Below are 20372 nucleotides of genomic sequence, written 5' to 3'. Positions count from 1 at the left end.
AAGTTGACTAAGGTCCTTGAAAAATAATACTCTTCCTTATTTGAAACTTAAAACTACCCGCGTTTACACTCACAACATATATACCATACATATCTGAAAAAACTCGAAGCGAGTAAGTCACCATACATGTTCCTTGGAAAAAAATGTTTTCTTAATATAACATTAACTTTTCGCAACTTATTTTCCCTAAACATGTATAGTATTCATGTTGAATATGTAAATACCGGTTAAAACCATAAACAAACAAGGTTAAAGTTCAACTTTTACAGGAAAATGAAAGGAGACCTCCAAAGTACTAATCACAACTATCACAGTCACTAAGTGCTGTGGACAACAATAGCAGTTTCACATGGCTTTGCGAACTCCACCTGAAGTTTTGCTTAGGCAGTATATACGATATGGGTAAGAAATCAATAAAAGAATAATTAGTAAATTTTTAAAAATTAAAAAAAGCTGGAGCTTGGCTCACTTTATATTTTACTTTTTACTTTATAATTTATACTTTATACTATACTTACTATAACTTAGGCCTACTAACTAACTTACTAGAAAGATCTCTTCTTGAATCTACATTGTTAAAGTTAAAGTTAAAGTTTTGTTTGTAGATCTAGATCTAGATTTTCTAGATCTAGTACTTAGTAAACTTACCAAGTTACTTATTTAACTTATTACTAAAAGTTATTACTCTTAAAGTCTTAACTGAGTTAAGAGTAATACTAATAAGTATTAAGTAAGTAATTACAAAATTAACTGTCTTAACTAACTTACTACCGTAGGTAATCTACACATACATACATACATAATACCTATTTCATAGATTTACATAATTTTATATTTATTTTATAGGCCTAATACATTTTATTACATAGCTCATAGCACTTTCACTTGATTTTATCAATGCATGAAAATTGTGTATAGTTTTTCCAGCATGAAAACAAACTAAACAGAAGTAATTTTTTTCTGATATTTTAATTTAATTTTGAGTCATTTATCTCGCTCAAGGGAAGTTATTTCTATGATATTTTTTCCTGATAAAATAATTTTTTTAGGACTAAAAATTAACAATTAAAAAAAAATTCATACAATGGTGATCAAGTTAAGTTTTTTACTTGATTCTTTATGCACTTTTTTTCCACAAATCCACACCATAGGGAGACACTGAGTCCATTTAATTTAAGCCAATTCAAGCTTAATATATTAGATTTGTGTACATTGAATTTGATATATATTTTAGACTGACTGCTTGTGCATCACAGCTCACTAACAATTGACTTTTTCCAACTTTGTTTTTGGCCTACATAATTATTAGAATGTGCATAGTTTCTTAGTTTTTTTCTTTATCTTTCTTTGGTGATTCCAATCTAAATAGTCTATTAACATGCCAATGCTGTACATCAGATGATTTTGTTTGATCATTTCTACTAATTAACCTATTGATTATTTTATATATTTCATAATTCTTTTGACTGGCTTTGACATGAAAATTGAACAGAAATTTGACCAGTTTCTTCCAGGCATCTCTTCGAAGAAAGTCTACCGCCCCCGAACGAAACGGAATTTATATAGAAAATATATACTTTTAACAGTGACCGCCCCCCCCCCCCAGAAATTTGAGTCGTCCGTCCCCCCGGAAATTTAATTTGAGTGTGTGTCGTCGTCCGTCCCCCCCGTCCCCCCCGAAAATTTCAAGTGCACCCCTGGAGACAAAAGTCTGGAAGTAACACTGAAGTTGACCTAATTCCTGCTATTCCTGTAAAATAAAGGAGAAAGTTTATCATTTTTAATTTTAAAAATTTGCAAACCAATTTTCAACTGAATGTGTGAAAGCTACTCCCCCCCCCCCTCTAACAAGTAGTATGTCAATTTCTAAATATGATTCAACTGTAATAGATTATTAGCATAAGGATAAATACAAATATATACAATTAATTTGAATACTTTAAGTTGTTTCTTAAAATGGGCTCAGCCAAAAATATGATTGTTAGATTGTTTTGTTATTTTATAGATCCTTTAACTTTGTTCTTGAATACCCGACTCTTTTCTCTTAACCGCTGGCTTTGATTTGTTGCTAGGCACATCAGGTAGACCATTTAATTTTCATTTTACAAGTTATTTTAAATGGTGATTTATGTTAATATTTTTTTCTGTGTTCTTCTGAACAGAAAATATACAGCATCGCAGTATGGATCAACATATCAACCTTCAAGATCTCAGTGCGCTTCCTCTGCTTCAAAAAACTATAAGGCTGCTGTGTGTACTAAACTTGGTCAGCCTCTAGTCATTAAGGAATTCCCTTATCCTACAGAGCTGAAAAGCAATGAGGTTTGTTTATGAATTTAATAGGGATGCACTTTATTTCATAGATTTGCCTTAATGTAATGGAAGGGATGATATTTATTAAGGTGAGGGCTAGTGTTCACTTCACATTAGGTATAATTTTCAGTATCTATTTTCATTATTTGTTTTAACTGACTGGTTTGAAAAAGAAAATATATGGATGACAAAGCCATATCTATTATTATCATTCTTAACTTTTTTCATATTGGACCTATGTAACAGTGACTGATTAGTTTGACCATTGTCATAATTGTATGCTATTAAATAATCTAGTTAAGTTCAGCATAAAGTGTAATAAATTAGTTCAATCAAGTAGCAAATCAGTGATGTGTTTGTATTAAATTTACAGGTGCTTATTGCCACACATGCCATGGGAGTAAATTTTGCTGACATTTTAATAAGTAAGGGACTGTATCAGGATCGTCGCAAAACTCCATTTATTTCAGGTACTGTAGTGAAATTGATACTGAAGTAGATTCTCATGAATACAAAAACTTTTTACACAAGTTCTCTCCCCTTTGGAGTGGATGACATTAGTTTGAGCTAAAAGTAATTTGTTGTAATTAAGCAGGAAGCAATTACAAAGATATTTAATGTTTCCAATTCTAGTTTTCACTTTATCTTTTTTTGCAACCACTGATGTTTAAGAGTTGTTGCCATTTTAAAAAACTTTCACTACATTGTACATGTTCTTTACTTGATATGAATTTAAGAGAGTTATTGCTTCAATGTTTTTTTTTTAAATTAATTCTTACATTCTGTCCTAGGTTCAGAGCTCTCTGGAAAGGTGGTTGAGGTTGGTTCTGATGTGGGTGATTTAAAAAATGGTGACCGAGTTATTTTTCTGAGTTTTGCTGGGTCTTCTGCTGGGGCTTCAGAATTTTGTGTAGTCGACAGAAAAGTAAGATTTAAAAACTATTTCTGCCTACATAAACTAAGATTATAGCATTGCTTTACTAGCCAAAATTAAAATTTTAGAATTATTGTTTGTAACAAATTTTGTGTTGCATTTTTCTTTCTAGCTTAACATATTTTTGTTTACTCACTTTAAAAAAAATGTATTGTCTTAAAAAAAAAATTACCACATCTTGTTCTGTAGAATTTAAAAAGTATTTTTGATTCTGGAGATGATAGTTTGAAAAAAATACATATATTTATAAATGTGTGTTGTACACAATTATTTTTTGTTGTTTTTTCTCTTTGTAGACTGTGATAAACATTCCAACGACCTTGAACCTGGTAACAGCTGCAGCAACAATTGTCTCCTATGGTACAGCCATGATGGCTCTCACTTATAAAGCCAAGTTAAAAAAGCAGTAAGTCTTTTTGATTACTACTACATTTTAGAATATTTAAAAAAAACTTTTTTTTAAATCTTATGGTAAAAATCCTTTTCTACACTGTATGCTATATTCTATTTGAAGTTAATTAATTAAATTAACATACAAAATCTGCTAATGCAATGTTAATTGATAAGCATTGCTCTTAATTAATTAATAAACTAAACATTATAAAGCATACATAGTAAACCAAACATAAATACTTAAGGAACCGTGTGTAGAAATTAAAAAATTATAATAAAAAAAATTATAATAGCGCACCATGTTGCTTTACTTGGTGGATCTTAAATTTACACAAGCTCCCTCCCTACCCACCCACCCCACCTCATGTTACAGTGAGAAGGTTCTGGTAACAGCAGCTACTGGGGCCACTGGTCTTGCTGCAGTCGACATAGCTAAAAACTTGTTTGATTGCCAGGTCAGTTAACATTGTCAGGTCAGTTTAACAGTGTCAAGTCAGTTTAACTAGATCAGGTCAGTTCAACAGTGTCAGGTCAGTTTAACAGTGTCAGGTCAGTTTAACAGTGTCAGGTCAGTTTAAAAGTGTCAGGTCAGTTTAACAGTGTCAGGTCAGTTTAACAGTATCAGGTCAGTTTAACAGTGTCAGGTCAGTTTAACTAGATCAGGTCAGTTTAACAGTGTCAGGTCAGTTTAACAGTGTCAGTTCAGTTTAACATTTTCAGGCCAGTTTAACAGTGTCAGGTCAGTTTTAGATCAGGTCAGTTTAACTAGATCAGGTCAGTTTAACAGTGTCAGTTCAGTTTAACAGTGTCAGTTCAGTTTAACTAGATCAGGTCAGTTTAACAGTGTCAGGTCAGTTTAACAGTGTCAGTTCAGTTTAACATTTTCAGGCCAGTTTAACAGTGTCAGGTCAGTTTAACTAGATCAGGTCAGTTCAACAGTGTCAGTTCAGTTTAACATTTTCAGGTCAGTTTAACATTGTCAGGTCAGTTTAACAGTGTCAGGTCAGTTTAACAGTGTCAGGTCAGTTTAACATTGTCAGGTCAGTTTAACAGTGTCAGGTCAGTTTAACAGTGTCAGTTCAGTTTAACATTTTCAGGCCAGTTTAACAGTGTCAGGTCAGTTTAACTAGATCAGGTCAGTTTAGCATTGTCAGGTCAGTTTAACAGTGTCTGGTCAGTTTAACAGTGTCAGGTCAGTTTAACAGTGTCAGTTCAGTTTAACATTTTCAGGCCAGTTTAACAGTGTCAGGTCAGTTTAACTAGATCAGGTCAGTTTAACAGTGTCAGGTCAGTTTAACTGCATCAGGTCAGTTTAACTGCATCAGGTCAGTTTAACTAGATCAGGTCAGTTTAACTGTGTCAGGTCAGTTTAACTGGGTCAGGGCAGTATAACATGCAGTTGTATGACAGCCACAAATGATAGCAACCAGATCATTAAAGCTAACCGCTGCGCTTCTGTATGTATGTTAAAGTTTCAAAATGTAGCAGCATATAAAATGTATCATAAATTTAAAATCTTCACAAACCCTTGTTTGATTGCTGACTACACTACTATATTACAGGTGATTGCAGTTTGTGGTGGAGAGGAGAAGTGCCAGTTTCTGAAGTCGCGAGGCGCTGATTACACAATAGATTACAGTGTGGACAGGATAAGGGACAAGGTCAAGGAAATCACTCAAGGGGGAGGGGTGGATGTTGTCATGGATCAAGTTGGCGGAGAAACACTGTTAGACTGCGTCAAGAGGTTCTTTCACCTTATTGTCTTTGTTGTTATTCTGGCTAGTTTAAAACATCACCTGATTGTAATTTCTTGACAGTTACAAATATAGATACATAATATAATACAATATCAAATCTTGCAGAGCTATTGTTTAGCATTACCTTCAAGAGTGATGATTAGATCTAAATCTCTGTATCTTAATCCTAAAGAAAAAAAATTAAAATTTTTTTCTTCTTTTAAAAAAAGAAAAAAAATTTAATTACAGTTTTCATTATATTATTAGGCCAAAATTTTTATAATGTTATCATTTCAAATGTTTTTATATTTTAAGGCCAACAGTTTCCATATAATAATACCAACAGTTTTCAAAATGTAAGGCCAGTATTTTTCCTATTATAAGGCCAGTAGTTTTCTTGATACCAAAAGACCAACAGTTTTCTTAAGGGCACACTATTGTTGATTGAAAAACTTCTGCCTTGTAAATGGTATACATTTTCCCAACTTTCAGCTTGGCTTTTGAGGGGCGGGCCATAACAGTGGGCTACAGCTCTGGAAACATCCCCAATGTCCCAGCTAATCTGTTGCTGCTCAAGTCTGCTACCCTGATGGGCGTCTACTGGGGCAGCTACGCTCAGGCCAACCCAGGGGTCTTTGGCCAGTCCATTGCCCAGGTGCTAAAGGCAGTCGCAGAACAAAAGCTTCAGCCTTATGTTGGGAGGACTTTTCCCCTAGAACAGGTACAGACACCTGAAAGCTATTGTTCAAGTTCCTTGAATAATTTCAAGTTTCTTGAATAATTTCAAGTTTCTTGAATAATTACAAGTATCTTGAATAATTTCAAGTTCCTTGAATAATTTCAAGTTTCTTGAATTATTTCAAGTTTCTTGAAGACTACTATAAAAGTTTCTTGAAAACTTATTTTAAAATTCTTAAGACAACTATAGAAGTTTCTTGGACTAATTTCAAGTTTCTTGAAGACCTATAAAAGTTTCTTTAAAGATTTCTATAAAAAGTTTCTTGAAAGCTTATTTTAAGTTTCTTGAAGACTATTATAAAAGTTTCTTGAAAGCTAATTGCAAGTTTCTTAAAAATTACTACAAAAGTTTCTTAAAAATTACTATAAAAGTTTCTTGAACACTACTGAAAGTTTTTTGAAAACTACAATAAAAGTTTCTTGAAAACTAATTTTAAAAGTTTACTAGAATACCCGTCATCCGTTGGATAACTGTGGGTTTCGGGGGTCATCCATCAAAAAACATCACGTCTGTCACTCAGAGGCATAGCGACCCTTCCCGGCGCCCGGGGACAAACTTTTCGATTTTAACCCCCCCCCCTCCAAGATTTCGATTTTCAACCCCCCCTCAAACTTTCGATGTGCACCCCCACCCCCCCCCCCCCCCCCACTCAAACTTTCGATTTGAACCCCCCTCAACCTTTCAATTTATTTTTCCAAACCATTTTGGCGCCCCAACATATGTCCCCCCGCCCCCCCCCTCCACCTCCCCCCGCCTCCCCTTCCCCCCCCCCCCCCCCCCGCCTCCCCTCCCGCCTCCCCTCCCGCCCCCCCCCCCCCTCCTCGCTACGCTACTGCAGTGTCACTTATCGTCACAAAAACAGACCCCACATTCAAAAATATGTTTCTTATCTTTTAAAAACACCGAAAACACCGATTTCGGACTATCCCTTCATATACTGACGTCACATGTGACCTACTCAACTCTACTTCACCTGCCTAGTGTCCCGCCAAGTCTCAGACAACATGTTTTTATCGTTTAAAAAACTATTCCAGCCGAGCATGTCTCTGACCACACTATCCTTTCATATGCTTAGGACAAAGAAACAGATGAACTCTACTTCACCTGCCCTGTATCCTGCCAAGTTCAGATAGGCAACTTTATCATTCACATCTAAAAAAAAAAATTGAAAAAAAATATCATTGACATATTGGTCTAGAACCTGTACCACCCGCATGAGAGCAGACTACGCTACCAACTTAGCTATTTACTCGTGACGTCACAAATGAATTTTTATACTATACTTTTGAGTCTCCGCGCATAGATCTAGATCTAAGTCTAGTAGTAGAATCTAGTAACTTTCAAATTAAATTTTATCTTAAATTAGCCAAACAAAGATTTATATAAAATAATTAAGGCCTGAAATAGATTCTAGATGTATTAAGGCCTGAAATAGATTCTAGATGTAGAATTTACATTAAGTCTAGATCTAGAATTTACATTGAGTCTAGTGACCTAGATCTAGGCTAGATCTAGATCTAGGCTAGATTCATAACTTTCCTTCGACAGCTGATCTTTAGATCTAGAGAAATTTATTGTAAAACTAAATGAAAAAAGACAGTTTAAAATTGATATAAGTGTTGGAACGTAATAAATACAGCAAACGGACGTATTGTTAAGTTATTACCGACAGAAAATTAGATTTAGAACGCCGCCATTTTATTGTACTAAAGAGTAAACAAAAACCTGTGATGTCACGGTCCCGCCGAGTGTAGTGGTCGTTTTAATCTTTTTTAAAAAAATGGGTTACTCTGCGTATGAATAAATCAATAAATTAATTAACGTCTTTAAATAAATGTGTGATTAACAGTCTGTCTTAAAACAAAAATTTTTCTCTACCTACATACTATTTTACAGCTTTCCACGATGAGTGCAACCATGCGAGATAGTCAATCAGGCAAACAAACAAACAAACAAAAAAATAAATATTCAAACATGTAAACAAACTTGACTTTTAGTAGTATATAGATTGTAAACAACCCTTAAATTATATCTAAGAAACGGAAAAGCATATTTTCAATACAATATTAAAACAAGTTATTTACAACTGTATGGTTTGAATTTTGTTCAACAGATCAATGAAGCGTATCAGTATGTTTTGGACAGAAAATCAACAGGGAAAGTTGTGGTTACATTAAGGGATGAAGAATCTCCTACTCCTTTGTGATGCTGACATTTTTATTTTTACACTATTTCAATGAAACACCATAACAGAAGATAAAATACTTTTTTAGTTACTACTTCTAATGTACCATATTTGTAAAATTATAGTTTTGTCATTATGATGCCAGTTGGTTGTACAATTTCTGGTACATAGGATAATATACCAGAATTTCTGTTCACCTTAAAATACAAAGTATGGGATGGAGTTCAAGGGGTTGAAAAAAATAACAAACCTTCACAATATTCTTCAAAAAAATATTACTGTGATTTGAAAAGATACAGAATAAATCATTATTTGACTATTTTGTTTATTGATGAATTTAGAATGGATTGTTTCCCCTACATTAAGTCCTGCTGTACTCTTGATCATTGCTCATTTTTGGACATGACATTGTATGGCAGATATTGACATTAAATGTGTATTTTTGTCACTGACAGATATTGTCATGTACTTACATAAAGATATATATATATGTACTTTTTTATTTTTTAAATATTTCTTTTGAGGAAATATCCTACTGGTCAATGAAAAGATGAATTTATGGAAAATGTAATGTTGGTTTATTAAAGTTTTCTATTTTTTCCTACTGCATTTTGTTATTTTTTTCTTCAGAAAGTGTCAAAAGCTGCAGAAATTAAAATATTCTGTAATTTAAAAAAAAAAAACAAAGCTCAACAGATGCTGGAAATTAACCAATCCATTGCATATTTGTCATTTATTTTGTATCTCAAGATTATGGAGGTTTTTATCACCCCCCCCCCCCACTTCATTGAAGAAAGCATATGTGTAAGGGTGTGCCCTTCATTGAAGAAAGCATGGTATGTGTAATGTTTTGCACTTTATTGAAGAAAGCATGGTATGTGTAATGGTGTGCCCTTCATTGAAGAAAGCATGGTATGTGTAATGGTGTGCACTTCATTGAAGAAAGCATATGTGTAATGGTGTGCCCTTCATTGAAGAAAGCATGGTATGTGTAATGTTTTGCACTTTATTGAAGAAAGCATGGTATGTGTAATGGTGCCCTTCATTGAAGAAAGCATGGTATGTGTAATGGTGTGCACTTCATTGAAGAAAGCATGGTATGTGTAATGGTGCACACTTCATTGAAGAAAGCATGGTATGTGTAATGGTGTGCACTTCATTGAAGAAAGCATATGTGTAATGGTGTGCACTTCATTGAAGAAAGCATATGTGTAATGGTGTGCACTTCATTGAAGAAAGTTGGAGCTTTATTCAGGGCGGGCAGCAGAAAGTTTGTCTCAATAAATATTTATATTTGTTAAGGACCAGTGACGTAGGCAGGTTTCTTTTTTAGATGGGGGGGGGGGTGAATTTTGAAACTGAGCAAAACTGCTAGTGACACGAACCCGCTGTTGCCAATAGCTTTATCTTGTCGTGTGTGTGTGGAGGGGGGGGGGGCGTCCCTTAACAGAAATGGATTCAGTTTTAAAATTATTTACTTTAAATAAAAAGCCTAACTGAGGGTTTTAGCAAAAATCTCCGTCCACCCACTTGCCCCTAGCGGCATCGGATTGGTTACACTTCTCGTTACTTAGACTGACCGCTGCAAACGGACACAGCCAACGGATTAGTGAGTAAATAACTTTTTCCGTCTGGGCAGAGCTGTTAGTCCTGGGAACACAACCTTGATCGTGGTGACGAAAATCTCCTGTTTGACGAGTTTAGTTCTCGTCTGATGCTCGCGCTCCCTGCTAAAATAAAATGGCGTCCATGTACTGTTGTAGAGTCACTTGTAGACTATTTGCGCGAACCGATATTTGGTCAGTTTAGGTGTATAGACTAATATTAGTATTTAGTTTTTGAGGATCAAAATTTTAGATCCTCTAATGACCGTTAAAAAACACAGTGCAAATTATATCTTTTTATGCTTGAATTAATTGCGAAACTGTGTAATCAATTTTTATAAATAGAATTACTGTGTTATGAGTAGATTCAAAGTTACCACCTACCTCATGTGCCATTTGGCTCGCTTTTTACCTGAATTTTATTTCTATGCTGAACATGGGTGAGATGGTAGGCTACTGCCCATGGTCGGGTCATATGGTAAGGTAAGGTCCATAGTCGGGTCAAACGGTAAGGTAAGGTCCATGGTTGGGTCATAATGATAAGGTAAGGTCCAGGGTCGGGTCATATGGTAGACAACTATAGACAAGTCAAATTGCGCGGAACACTACACTACACTATGGCAAATTGTGATTAAGTTCTTCATGTATTTCTTGCAGTGAGAAAATAATAATAAGATGTTTATTTCAGACCTGTAGTTTGTTCAGTATGCACGCCGGTGTGGAAAGGTGTGAACTATCTCCACATTTCAAGCAAGCGCTATTTATGCTTGTGAGGTGAGCTGTTTTTATACACATTCCGACCTTTGAACCCCACTTGAAATCGTCTGTCACCTCCAAGTTCCTCCCGCTTTATTCTTTTTCCTGAAAAATTATTTTACCTGCATCTCGTGAAAGGTGTTTTTCCTGGTGTGTTACCTGTGTCACGTTAAAGGTGTGTTACCTGTGTCACGTTCAATGTGTGTTACATGTATCACGTTAAATGTGTGTTACTTGTGTCACGTTAAAGGTGTGTTACCTGTATCACGTTCAATGTGTGTTACCCGTATCACGTTCAAGGTGTGTTACCCGTGTCACGTTCAAGGTGTGTTACCTGTGTCACGTTCAATGTGTTACCTGTGTCACGTTAAAGGCGTGCTACGTGTGTCACGTTCAATGTGTGTTACATGTATCACGTTAAAGGTGTGTTACTTGTGTCACGTTAAAGGTGTGTTACCTGTATCACGTTCAAGGTGTGTTACCTGTGTCTCGTTAAAGATGTGTTACCAGTGTCACGTTCATGGTTCGTTACCTATATCACGTTCGAGGTGTGTTACCTGTATCACGTTAAAGGTGTGTTCCTTGGTGCGTTAACTTACCTGTTCATGATGGAACACGGTGGTTAGTTTTTTTTAACGCCAAAAAGAAATGGAAAAAAAAAAACAACAACAAAAAGTCGACTGAAGTCACAGTGAAATTTTTATGTCCTCTTACCTCCCTTCCCCTACATCTCAGTCGAGAATTTTCAGCGTAGGAGGTAAAATTATCACTTCTGAGTTCGTATATGATCTAAGGCGGCTCCAGCAGATGGGTTTGGGGGCGCTTGCTGCGTGCTTTCACTCCCGATAAAAACAGAACAACTTTTGCTTTAAAAAAAAATTAAATTACACAATTTTTTTTAAAATTAAAAAAACAAACATCAAAAGGTTGGGGAGTGGGTGGCCCACCCTCAAGGCATGTACCCACCCCCCTCCCTACTGCAGTAAGTAGTAGGAGCAGAGTTTGAACCTGGTGTAGAAGTCTGGTCACGTGGTTGTACCCTAGTGATGAACTTCTCATTTTGATTGGATGTATCCGCTCATACAGTAACCGTATGCCTCTTTATGGACACAGATAAATCGTCCTATTTAAGTTATATCAGTGTCATATCCACATACATTCTTCTTCTTCTGCGTTCTTAATTTTAGTGTTGGAAGAGATGTTCTCCAACACAATTAAGTATTACGTGTCAACTGGTTATGCGCCATTTAGGCCGATTACTCCAGAGTTTCTTCCAGGCATCTCTTCGGAGAAAAAAGTCTGGAAGAAACACTGGATGACTCCGATTTCAGCCTGCTCTTCTTTTTAGCAGCAGCAGTTTTTTGATTTTGGAGTTGTCTCTCCTAGAAGTTCGAACTCGAGACTTTTCGGTGTAGTAAACATAAGCTTTACCGATTCGACCACGCCGACCCCCACGTACATTATTTGGTGAATGTCTATTTCCACTTCCTGTGCACACACACACACACACACACACACATATATATATATATATATATATATATATATATATATATATATATATATATATATATATATATATACTGTATGTATGCACATAATCTACTCAATTAAAAAAAAAAATTCCCTGCTTTAGAACATTTTTTATTATAGTTTATTTGCAAGTTTTGATGATTGTTCTGGTCGGGAAAAAACTTGCCCACGTCAGTAACCATTCCGCGAGGTAGATGGGTAAACCATAAACCAGAACTTTGATCTCATACACTCCGCGCGCCAACCTCCATCTCACTGGAGAATTAAAACGAGGCGCTGTGAGATATGCGCCATAAAAAAGTGGAGATGATGCGGACTGGTGAATCATTCAAGAAGATGAATCCAGCCCAGAATTTAATGGTCTTTGATCATAACAAACACACACTTTCGCACAAACATACGACCATACATTCAGCTTTAGATTTTTAAAAAAATTATAAAAAAACAACCCAGTAAATAACGAAATAAAAAACACTTTAGTCTAAACAAAACTACGTAATGTATTATTGCTTTGTACAAATCTCATAAGAAATAATATTAGAATAGAAATACAACTTGCTATACATTTTATATTGCAATTCTGGACATTGTATGCTGTGTAAGAAGTTTTGTCAGTTAAAAAAAGCGGATTAAATTAAAATGCTTGTTCTTGTATTACTTATAATAACAACAATCACACTAAAAATCTGGTCTAAACTCCTACACGAAACAATAAATTCTACAGCTAACACAGACGACGCTGTCAAACGATTGGTTCACCCACAACACGTGATACTGCTGGTTTCTGGTAACACAAATTGGCCACAATTTTAACAGGTTTGATACATTTGATTCATTGAAATCAAATTTCATCACAGTTATACACTTCAGATAATCGCATTTGTGGGTATGTCAGTCTATTCTGAACTGTAAACAAACTAAGGGAGTGATTAAAATATCTAACATGGAAGCTAGACCTCGGTATATTACTTAAAATAATTTACCCCCCCCCCCCCCCCCAACATTTAAAAAATATAATCTCGCTGAGAGCACACACTCCAGAGCTCTTCTAGGGCTGCCTCTTAGCTCAGCATTAATTAATTTTTTTTGGAAAATTACTGCCCAACTCGTTCCCCACCCCCGCAGTAAAAAATGGTTCAGGTAACTACAGGTTTATGACGTCATAAAGCTCGGCGAACCTAGTGGCCTCGTAGAGTTTCAGATTCATGTGAACTGAACCCAAATTGCCTTAGAGAGTTTCAGATTCATGTGAACTGAACCAGTGGCCCCATAGAGTTTCAGATTCATGTGAACTGAACCAAATGTCCTTAGAGAGTTTCAGATTCATGTGAACTGAACCAAATGTCCTTAGAGAGTTTAAGAATCATATGAACCAAATGGCCTCAGATTCATATGAACCAAGTGGCCTCAGATTCATGTGAACTGAACCAGGAGACCTCAAGGACCAGGACTTAGTGTAAAGTGAACTAACTGAATTAACAAAATGAGCCCACTAAGACCACTACACCTACACTGAACGGCACTATCAGTAGGGGGCGTACCAAAGACATATCACCGTTGGATGCAAGAAAATATGTAAAAAAATTAAAAATTAAATCTTTTAATAATGTAATATTTATTGAACTTGTCGAGAATTTTAAATACTCGTGTTTATACAAAGGGAATCTCCGAACTCCACATGAAATTTTAAAACTCTCTTGATTCTGCGAGAAACTTTAAAAAATGTTTGCCATTTGATGTCACGTGATCGGGATTAAACAGCCAATTAGAAGAGGGGTATGCCATAACTGTGGTCAGTTACAGTCATTACTGCGCTAATTAATGTCAGTTTAAAAAAAACAACTAACCAGTCCTTAAAATACTGTTTTTTTTTTGTAGTTTGTGAGCTGAGGTTGAAGTGAAATTGGTAAGAATATTTGGCGCTCCAATATGTTGGAACCGCAAAGTTGACAATATTGTAGGAAGACGAGTGAATTATTTATCTCGAGATTTTGACAACATTGTACGTCAAGAATGGTCGTGGAAGACTGGCAAGTTTTACAGTTTAAGTTTAAAGAAGTTCTGGTCTACTCAATGTTTTATTGTAGGAAGACGAGTGAATTATTTATCTCGAGATTTTGACATTGTACGTCAAGAATGGTCGTGGAAGACTGGCAAGCTTTACAGTTTAAGTTTAAAGAAGTTCTGGTCTACTCAATGTTTTATTTTTTCGATAAACCTCACTCACGTCACAAATGCAATAGATCCTACAATCCTTGTTAATCTAGTTCCACATGTAATCAAGTTAGATGTCGTTACACATGTAATGAAAGTTACAGATGCACATGTAATAACGTTTACCGATTATTACAATTACATTCACATTTGACTAATATAACAAATATAGTCACAAAAAATTTTTTCTTTTTAAAAAAAAAAAATTCAAACATAAAAAAAAAAACCGTTCCAAGGTTTCTTTTTGTTTTTTAGAGAAATACATTGATAAATAATTAATGGATTAATTGATTACACACGGCGTTACACTTTACATTTCCATCAATTATACACAGATTCATCAAAACAAAACAAGTTTACATTAGCAAAGCAAATAAATTACAATACTACTGTTTGGATTTAAAAGCTGACCGATTTTCCTCGACTCTTGAGCAATGGCAAAGTATAACATTTCAGCGTTGTGGCGAACCTAGATAGAATATATATATATATATATATATATATATATATATATTTATTTATTTATATATATATATACTAGCCTCCTACTAATTTATACGGGTGATAACTTGGTCCGCCTACCTTGCTACGTCATAGAAATTAAAGTTTGATTGTAAACCTAACACCAGTTGATGTGATAACTTCACCCCGGAGATATTAGTTTACCATTGTTTACCTTTACTGCTTATTTGTTTACCACAGAAAGTTAACCAAGACACATGCACCTTGACCACATAGCTCATAAATAAACATCAAATTCAACCCATGAGCAAAACAAAATAGTTCTGAACAAAATTTATCACGGAAATCAATAACCTTTAAAATAATCAGGAAATCAATAACCTTTTAATAATAATCAGGAAATCAGTAACCTTTAAAATAATCAGGAAATCAATAACCTTTAAAATAATCAGGAAATCAAACTGGCCGTTAACTTGCATGTTGTAATTTTTCTGTTGAATGAAGTGTGAATGAACCACCAAGTTGGCAGTACGTGTTGACCAACATAAATAAATAGCGTCATTAAACAACAGTGGAAATCATCAAATGTACAACTAGAATGGCTGAAGGGCGGAGCCTAATCGGAAGCCATTTTAAAACAATAAAGGGAGGGGCTTATACAGGAAAGTGAATTGTTCAGGTTGATGTGATATAAAGACAATAAAGATTTGCGGAGATGGGAATTAAATGGGAGGATTTCTTGAGTTACATGGCCGTATATAAAGATGGGGAGAAAAATACACTGTAGATATTTTACAGGGGTGGCGGTTGGGGGAGTTTATAGTAGGGTAGAGGTGGGGGCAATGATTAAATTAAATAATTAAACACATTAAATAAATTCAATTAAAATGATAATGAAGCGAGAATCCGAATTTCTGCCTCGTGTGTAAGGTAGCAACTACCTGCTCAATGATAGGGCTCATTAACTGACTATCTGCTCAATTATAGGGCCCACTACCTGCTCCATGATAGGGCCCACTACCTGCTAGTGATAGGGCCCACTACCTGCTAGTGTTAGGGCCCACTACCTGCTAATGATAGGGCCCACTACCTGCTCCATGATAGGGCCCACTACCTGCTCAACGATAGGGCCCACTACCTGCTAGTGATAGGGCCCACTACCTGCTCCATGATAGGGCCCACTACCTGCTCAACGATAGGGCCCACTACCTGCTAGTGATAGGGCCCACTACCTGCTCCATGATAGGGCCCACTACCTGCTCAATGATAGGGCCCACTACCTGCTAGTGATAGGGCCCACTACCTGCTCCATGATAGGGCCCACTACCTGCTCAACGATAGGGCCCACTACCTGCTAGTGTTAGGGCCCACTACCTGCTAGTGTTAGGGCCCACTACCTGCTAATGATAGGGCCCACTACCTGCTAGTGTTAGGGCCCACTATCTGCTCAATGATAGGGCCCACTACCTGCTCAATGATAGGGCCCACTACCTGCTAGTGATAGGGCCCACTACCTGCTAGTGATAGGGCCCACTACCTGCTAGTGATAGGGCCCACTACCTGCTAGTGATAGGGCCCACTACCTGCTCAATGATGGGGCCCACTACCTGCTAGTGATAGGGCCACTACCTGCTAGTGATAGGGCCCACTATCTGCTCAGTGATAGGGCCCACTACCTCACTCCCTGCTTAATGATAGGGCCCACTATCTGCTCAATGATAGGGCCCACTACCTGCTTAATGAAAGGGCCCACTACCTGCTCAATGATAGGGCCCACTACCTGCTAGTGATAGGGCCCACTATCTGCTCAATGATAGGGCCCACTACCTGCTCAGTGATAGGGCCCACTACCTGCTAGTGATAGGCCCACTACCTGCTCAGTGATAGGGCCCACTACCTGCTAGTGATAGGCCCACTACCTGCTTAATGATAGGGCCCACTACCTCACTGCCTGCTCAGTGATAGGCCCACTACCTGCTCAATGATAGGGCCCACTACCTGCTAGTGATAGGCCCACTACCTGCTCAGTGATAGGGCCCACTACCTGCTAGTGATAGGCCCACTACCTGCTTAATGATAGGGCCCACTACCTCACTGCCTGCTCAGTGATAGGCCCACTACCTGCTCAGTGATAGGGCCCACAACCTGCTCAGTGATAGGGCCCACTACATGCTCAATGATAGGGCCCACTACCCGCTCAATGATAGGCCCACTACCTGCTAAATGATAGGGCCCACTACCTGCTCAATGATAGGGCCCACTACCTGCTCAATGATAGGGCCCACTACCTGCTCAATGATAGGGCCCACTACCTGCTCAATGATAGGGCCCACTACCTGCTCAATGATAGGGCCCACTACCTGCTCAGTGATAGGGCCCACTACCTGCTCAATGATAGGGCCCACTACCTGCTCAATGATAGGGCCCACTACCTGCTTAATGATAGGGCCCACTACCTGCTCAGTGATAGGGCCCACTACCTGCTCTATGATAGGGCCCACTACCTGCTCAATGATAGGGCCCACTACCTGCTCAGTGATAGGGCCCACTACCTGCTCTATGATAGGGCCCACTACCTGCTCAATGATAGGGTCCACTATGCTCAGTGACAGGCCCCACTACCTCACTACCTGCTCAGTGATAGGGCCCACTACCTGCTCAATCATAGGGCCCACTATCTGGTCAATGATAGGGCCCACTAACTGCTCAGTGATAGGGCCCACTATCTGGTCAATGATAGGGCCCACTACCTGCTCAATGATAGGGCCCACTACCTGCTCAATGATAGGGCCCACAACCTGCTCAGTGATAGGGCCCACTACCTGCTAGTGATAGGGCCCACTACCTGCTCAATGATAGGCCCACTACCTGCTCAATGATAGGGCCCACTACCTGCTCAGTGATAGGGCCCACTACCTGCTCTATGATAGGGCCCACTACCTGCTCAATGATAGGGCCCACTACCTGCTCAGTGATAGGGCCCACTACCTGCTCTATGATAGGGCCCACTACCTGCTCAATGATAGGGCCCACTACCTGCTCAGTGTTAGGGCCCACTACCTGCTCTATGATAGGGCCCACTACCTGCTCAATGATAGGGCCCACTACCTGCTCAGTGATAGGGCCCACTACCTGCTCTATGATAGGGCCCACTACCTGCTCAGTGATAGGGCCCACTACCTGCTCAATCATAGGGCCCACTATCTGGTCAATGATAGGGCCCACTAACTGCTCAGTGATAGGGCCCACTATCTGGTCAATGATAGGGCCCACTACCTGCTCAATGATAGGGCCCACTACCTGCTCAATGATAGGGCCCACAACCTGCTCAGTGATAGGGCCCACTACCTGCTAGTGATAGGGCCCACTACCTGCTCAGTGATAGGGCCCACTACCTGCTCTATGATAGGGCCCACTACCTGCTCAATCATAGGGTCCACTATCTGCACAGTGATAGGGACCACTACCTGCTCAATGATAGGCCCACTACCTGCTCAATGATAGGGCCCACTATCGGGGCCCACTATCTGGTCAATGATAAGGCTCATTAACTGACTACCTGCTTAATGAAAGGGCCCACAATCACCCATGTCTAATGGCTCTACTAATGGGAACTACAGCTATTGCTTAATGTTAACAGTTAATCCTGATTGCTAATTATGACCAACTGTTAAACGTTTTAATGAATGAAAGCCAGTAGCAGACTAGTTCATTTATAAGATTTTAGAACGAGTTCTTCTTAATGTATAGAACTGTATCTCTATGTGAGAAGATCGTACACGACATAGGTAGTTTCTACACTTAATAAATAAAATGCTAAATGTAATACAATGTAGTGGGGAAATAATATTTTCGAAATAAAGTTAAGCCTGAGTTGAGTTGACAAATTGTATATTAACATCAAGATTTTAAGTTTCGAACACAGACTTCGCGGTCTATCTCACAAATACGTGATAAAAATAGAAATAATACGTATAGTCCGAAAATGGCAACCTATTTCAATACCTCATTCATTTAGTAAATCAGTTGAACACATGATGTAGAAATCTTATACTATGGAAGAAGAAACTAGCAGTTTAAAATAAGATATGAGCTCTTTTGTTTTGAGCAGTAAAAAAAAACCATTGAAGAGTTCTTGGATGACGTGTTGGTGATGAGGTTCACTTTCGGTTTGATGCTTTGCACAAGGAAGATGATGCTATTGTAAATTGTCTCCCCTCACAGTTCGCTGGTAGTTTGTTGTGAGAACATGTGCACGACTTCAATGGATTAGTGAAAATAAAATGGTTATTGCCAAATAATATCAGATCAGAGTTGCACAACGACGAAACTTGACGAGAAGTGTGTTGACATGGGACTTCGTTTCACCACGCCCATGCAATCCGTTGATTGGTCCGTGTGGTAGAGGAATTGTGGGTAGTGATAACAATGCTGTGGCCGATGGACCATGTCGGGGGTGGGGGGAGGGGTTTATTTACAGGTGTGGATGTCCACCATGGTGGCGCAACTCTTGCACTCGACGTAGCAGCAGTAGTGGAACTTGCAGTGGCACCGCTCCACGTGTTTCACCACCTGCGTGTTGTAGCCCCTGCCGCAGCACAGCAGGTTGCACCCCTCCGGGCCCTCGGACGTGCGGTTGCACACCCTCCCCGTGGTGCCCAGGATCCCGCGGGTGGGGTTGTGCTTGCAGTAGTTGGGGGACTTGCTCAGGTACACCAGCTCCTCAGTGCTGATCGGCACCCGACGCTTCGACTTCTCCTTACGGCGGAGCTTCTGCTTGGAGCGTCCAGCCAGCCGGACCGAGGTCTCGTAGAAGGACTTGAGCGACTGGCCAATGTCTTTGAATGCCGGAAGTCCCCGCCAGCACGTCTTCACTGCGCAGGAACCGGAAACGCCGTGACATCGACATTTCTTGGACATCAACTTCTCCACAACCTGAAAAAGGTTTTAAAAATGTTACCATGTTTATATAAAACTTTATGATATAGGCTAATGACATATTTTATAATAGGAACAACGAAACTAGTTTGTCTACATATTATACAGTATGGTGCGTTTACTATTATTTTATTAAGAATCCAACACTTCTAAGCCAAAATACTGCTCGTGTCTGGTTGGGTGTGTGGGGCTTTAGTGACGTCTAGGTTGGGGGGGGGGGAGGATGAATGGATTTATCCTACCCCTATCCTCCACCCACCCCCACCCCCTACATGTATCCCTAGGTGGCCTACCCCAACAGGGCGACTAACTCTGCCTCAAAACAAAAACTCCATCTTCTTCTAGGCGGTGGTTTATTTTAAATTGACAACCACAGCTAAGGAACAAAAAAATGGCTTTAAATCTCAACACAACTGCACTGAAATAACTGAATCAGTGGTTCCCCCGAGCTTGGCTTAAAGATTGTAAGTTTTACCGTCGGGTGAAGTTATGCAGGTAATGAGACTCTTCTAGAACCAATATATTTTCAGACAAATATTTTGGTTAGGTTTATTCTACATTTAAA

General features: G+C 38.4%; 3 protein-coding genes across 5 annotated transcripts in view; 2 read left to right on the top strand and 1 right to left on the bottom strand.

Annotated features, from left to right (window-relative positions):
• Nucleotides 1-16: 16 nt before the first annotated feature.
• LOC131953400 (quinone oxidoreductase-like protein 2) lies at nt 17-8901 on the top strand. Its single transcript, XM_059316566.1, has 10 exons — nt 17-112; nt 270-402; nt 2163-2322; nt 2687-2783; nt 3105-3238; nt 3544-3653; nt 4014-4095; nt 5203-5384; nt 5869-6097; nt 8229-8901. Exons 2-10 carry the CDS (start codon nt 350-352, stop codon nt 8319-8321), a joined length of 1140 nt encoding a protein of 379 aa, XP_059172549.1. The 5' UTR covers nt 17-112; nt 270-349; the 3' UTR covers nt 8322-8901.
• A 3749-nt stretch (nt 8902-12650) lies between these two features.
• Nucleotides 12651-20372, bottom strand: part of LOC131953398 (protein Wnt-16) — a gene marked incomplete at its 5' end in the record, with an annotated part of 52448 nt that continues 44726 nt past the window's right edge. Inside the window, 3 exon segments of one of the 3 annotated variants that reach the window (XM_059316559.1) lie at nt 17265-17445; nt 17500-17714; nt 17834-19804. In XM_059316559.1, the coding sequence (XP_059172542.1) occupies nt 19340-19804 (465 nt within the window). 3 annotated transcript variants of the gene reach the window in all.
• LOC131953391 (uncharacterized) lies at nt 13325-18097 on the top strand. Its single transcript, XM_059316545.1, has 3 exons — nt 13325-13333; nt 17077-17460; nt 17729-18097. The coding sequence occupies exons 1-3, from the start codon at nt 13325-13327 to the stop codon at nt 18095-18097; spliced, it is 762 nt and encodes a 253-aa protein (XP_059172528.1).

This window comes from Physella acuta, unplaced genomic scaffold (assembly GCF_028476545.2).
Source record: "Physella acuta isolate Inbredline_101_S28 unplaced genomic scaffold, ASM2847654v3 ptg000919l, whole genome shotgun sequence".
In the NCBI taxonomy this organism is placed as follows: domain Eukaryota; kingdom Metazoa; phylum Mollusca; class Gastropoda; family Physidae; genus Physella; species Physella acuta.
Note: the sequence above shows the minus strand (reverse complement) of the source record. Positions and strands in the feature narration are given on the sequence as shown.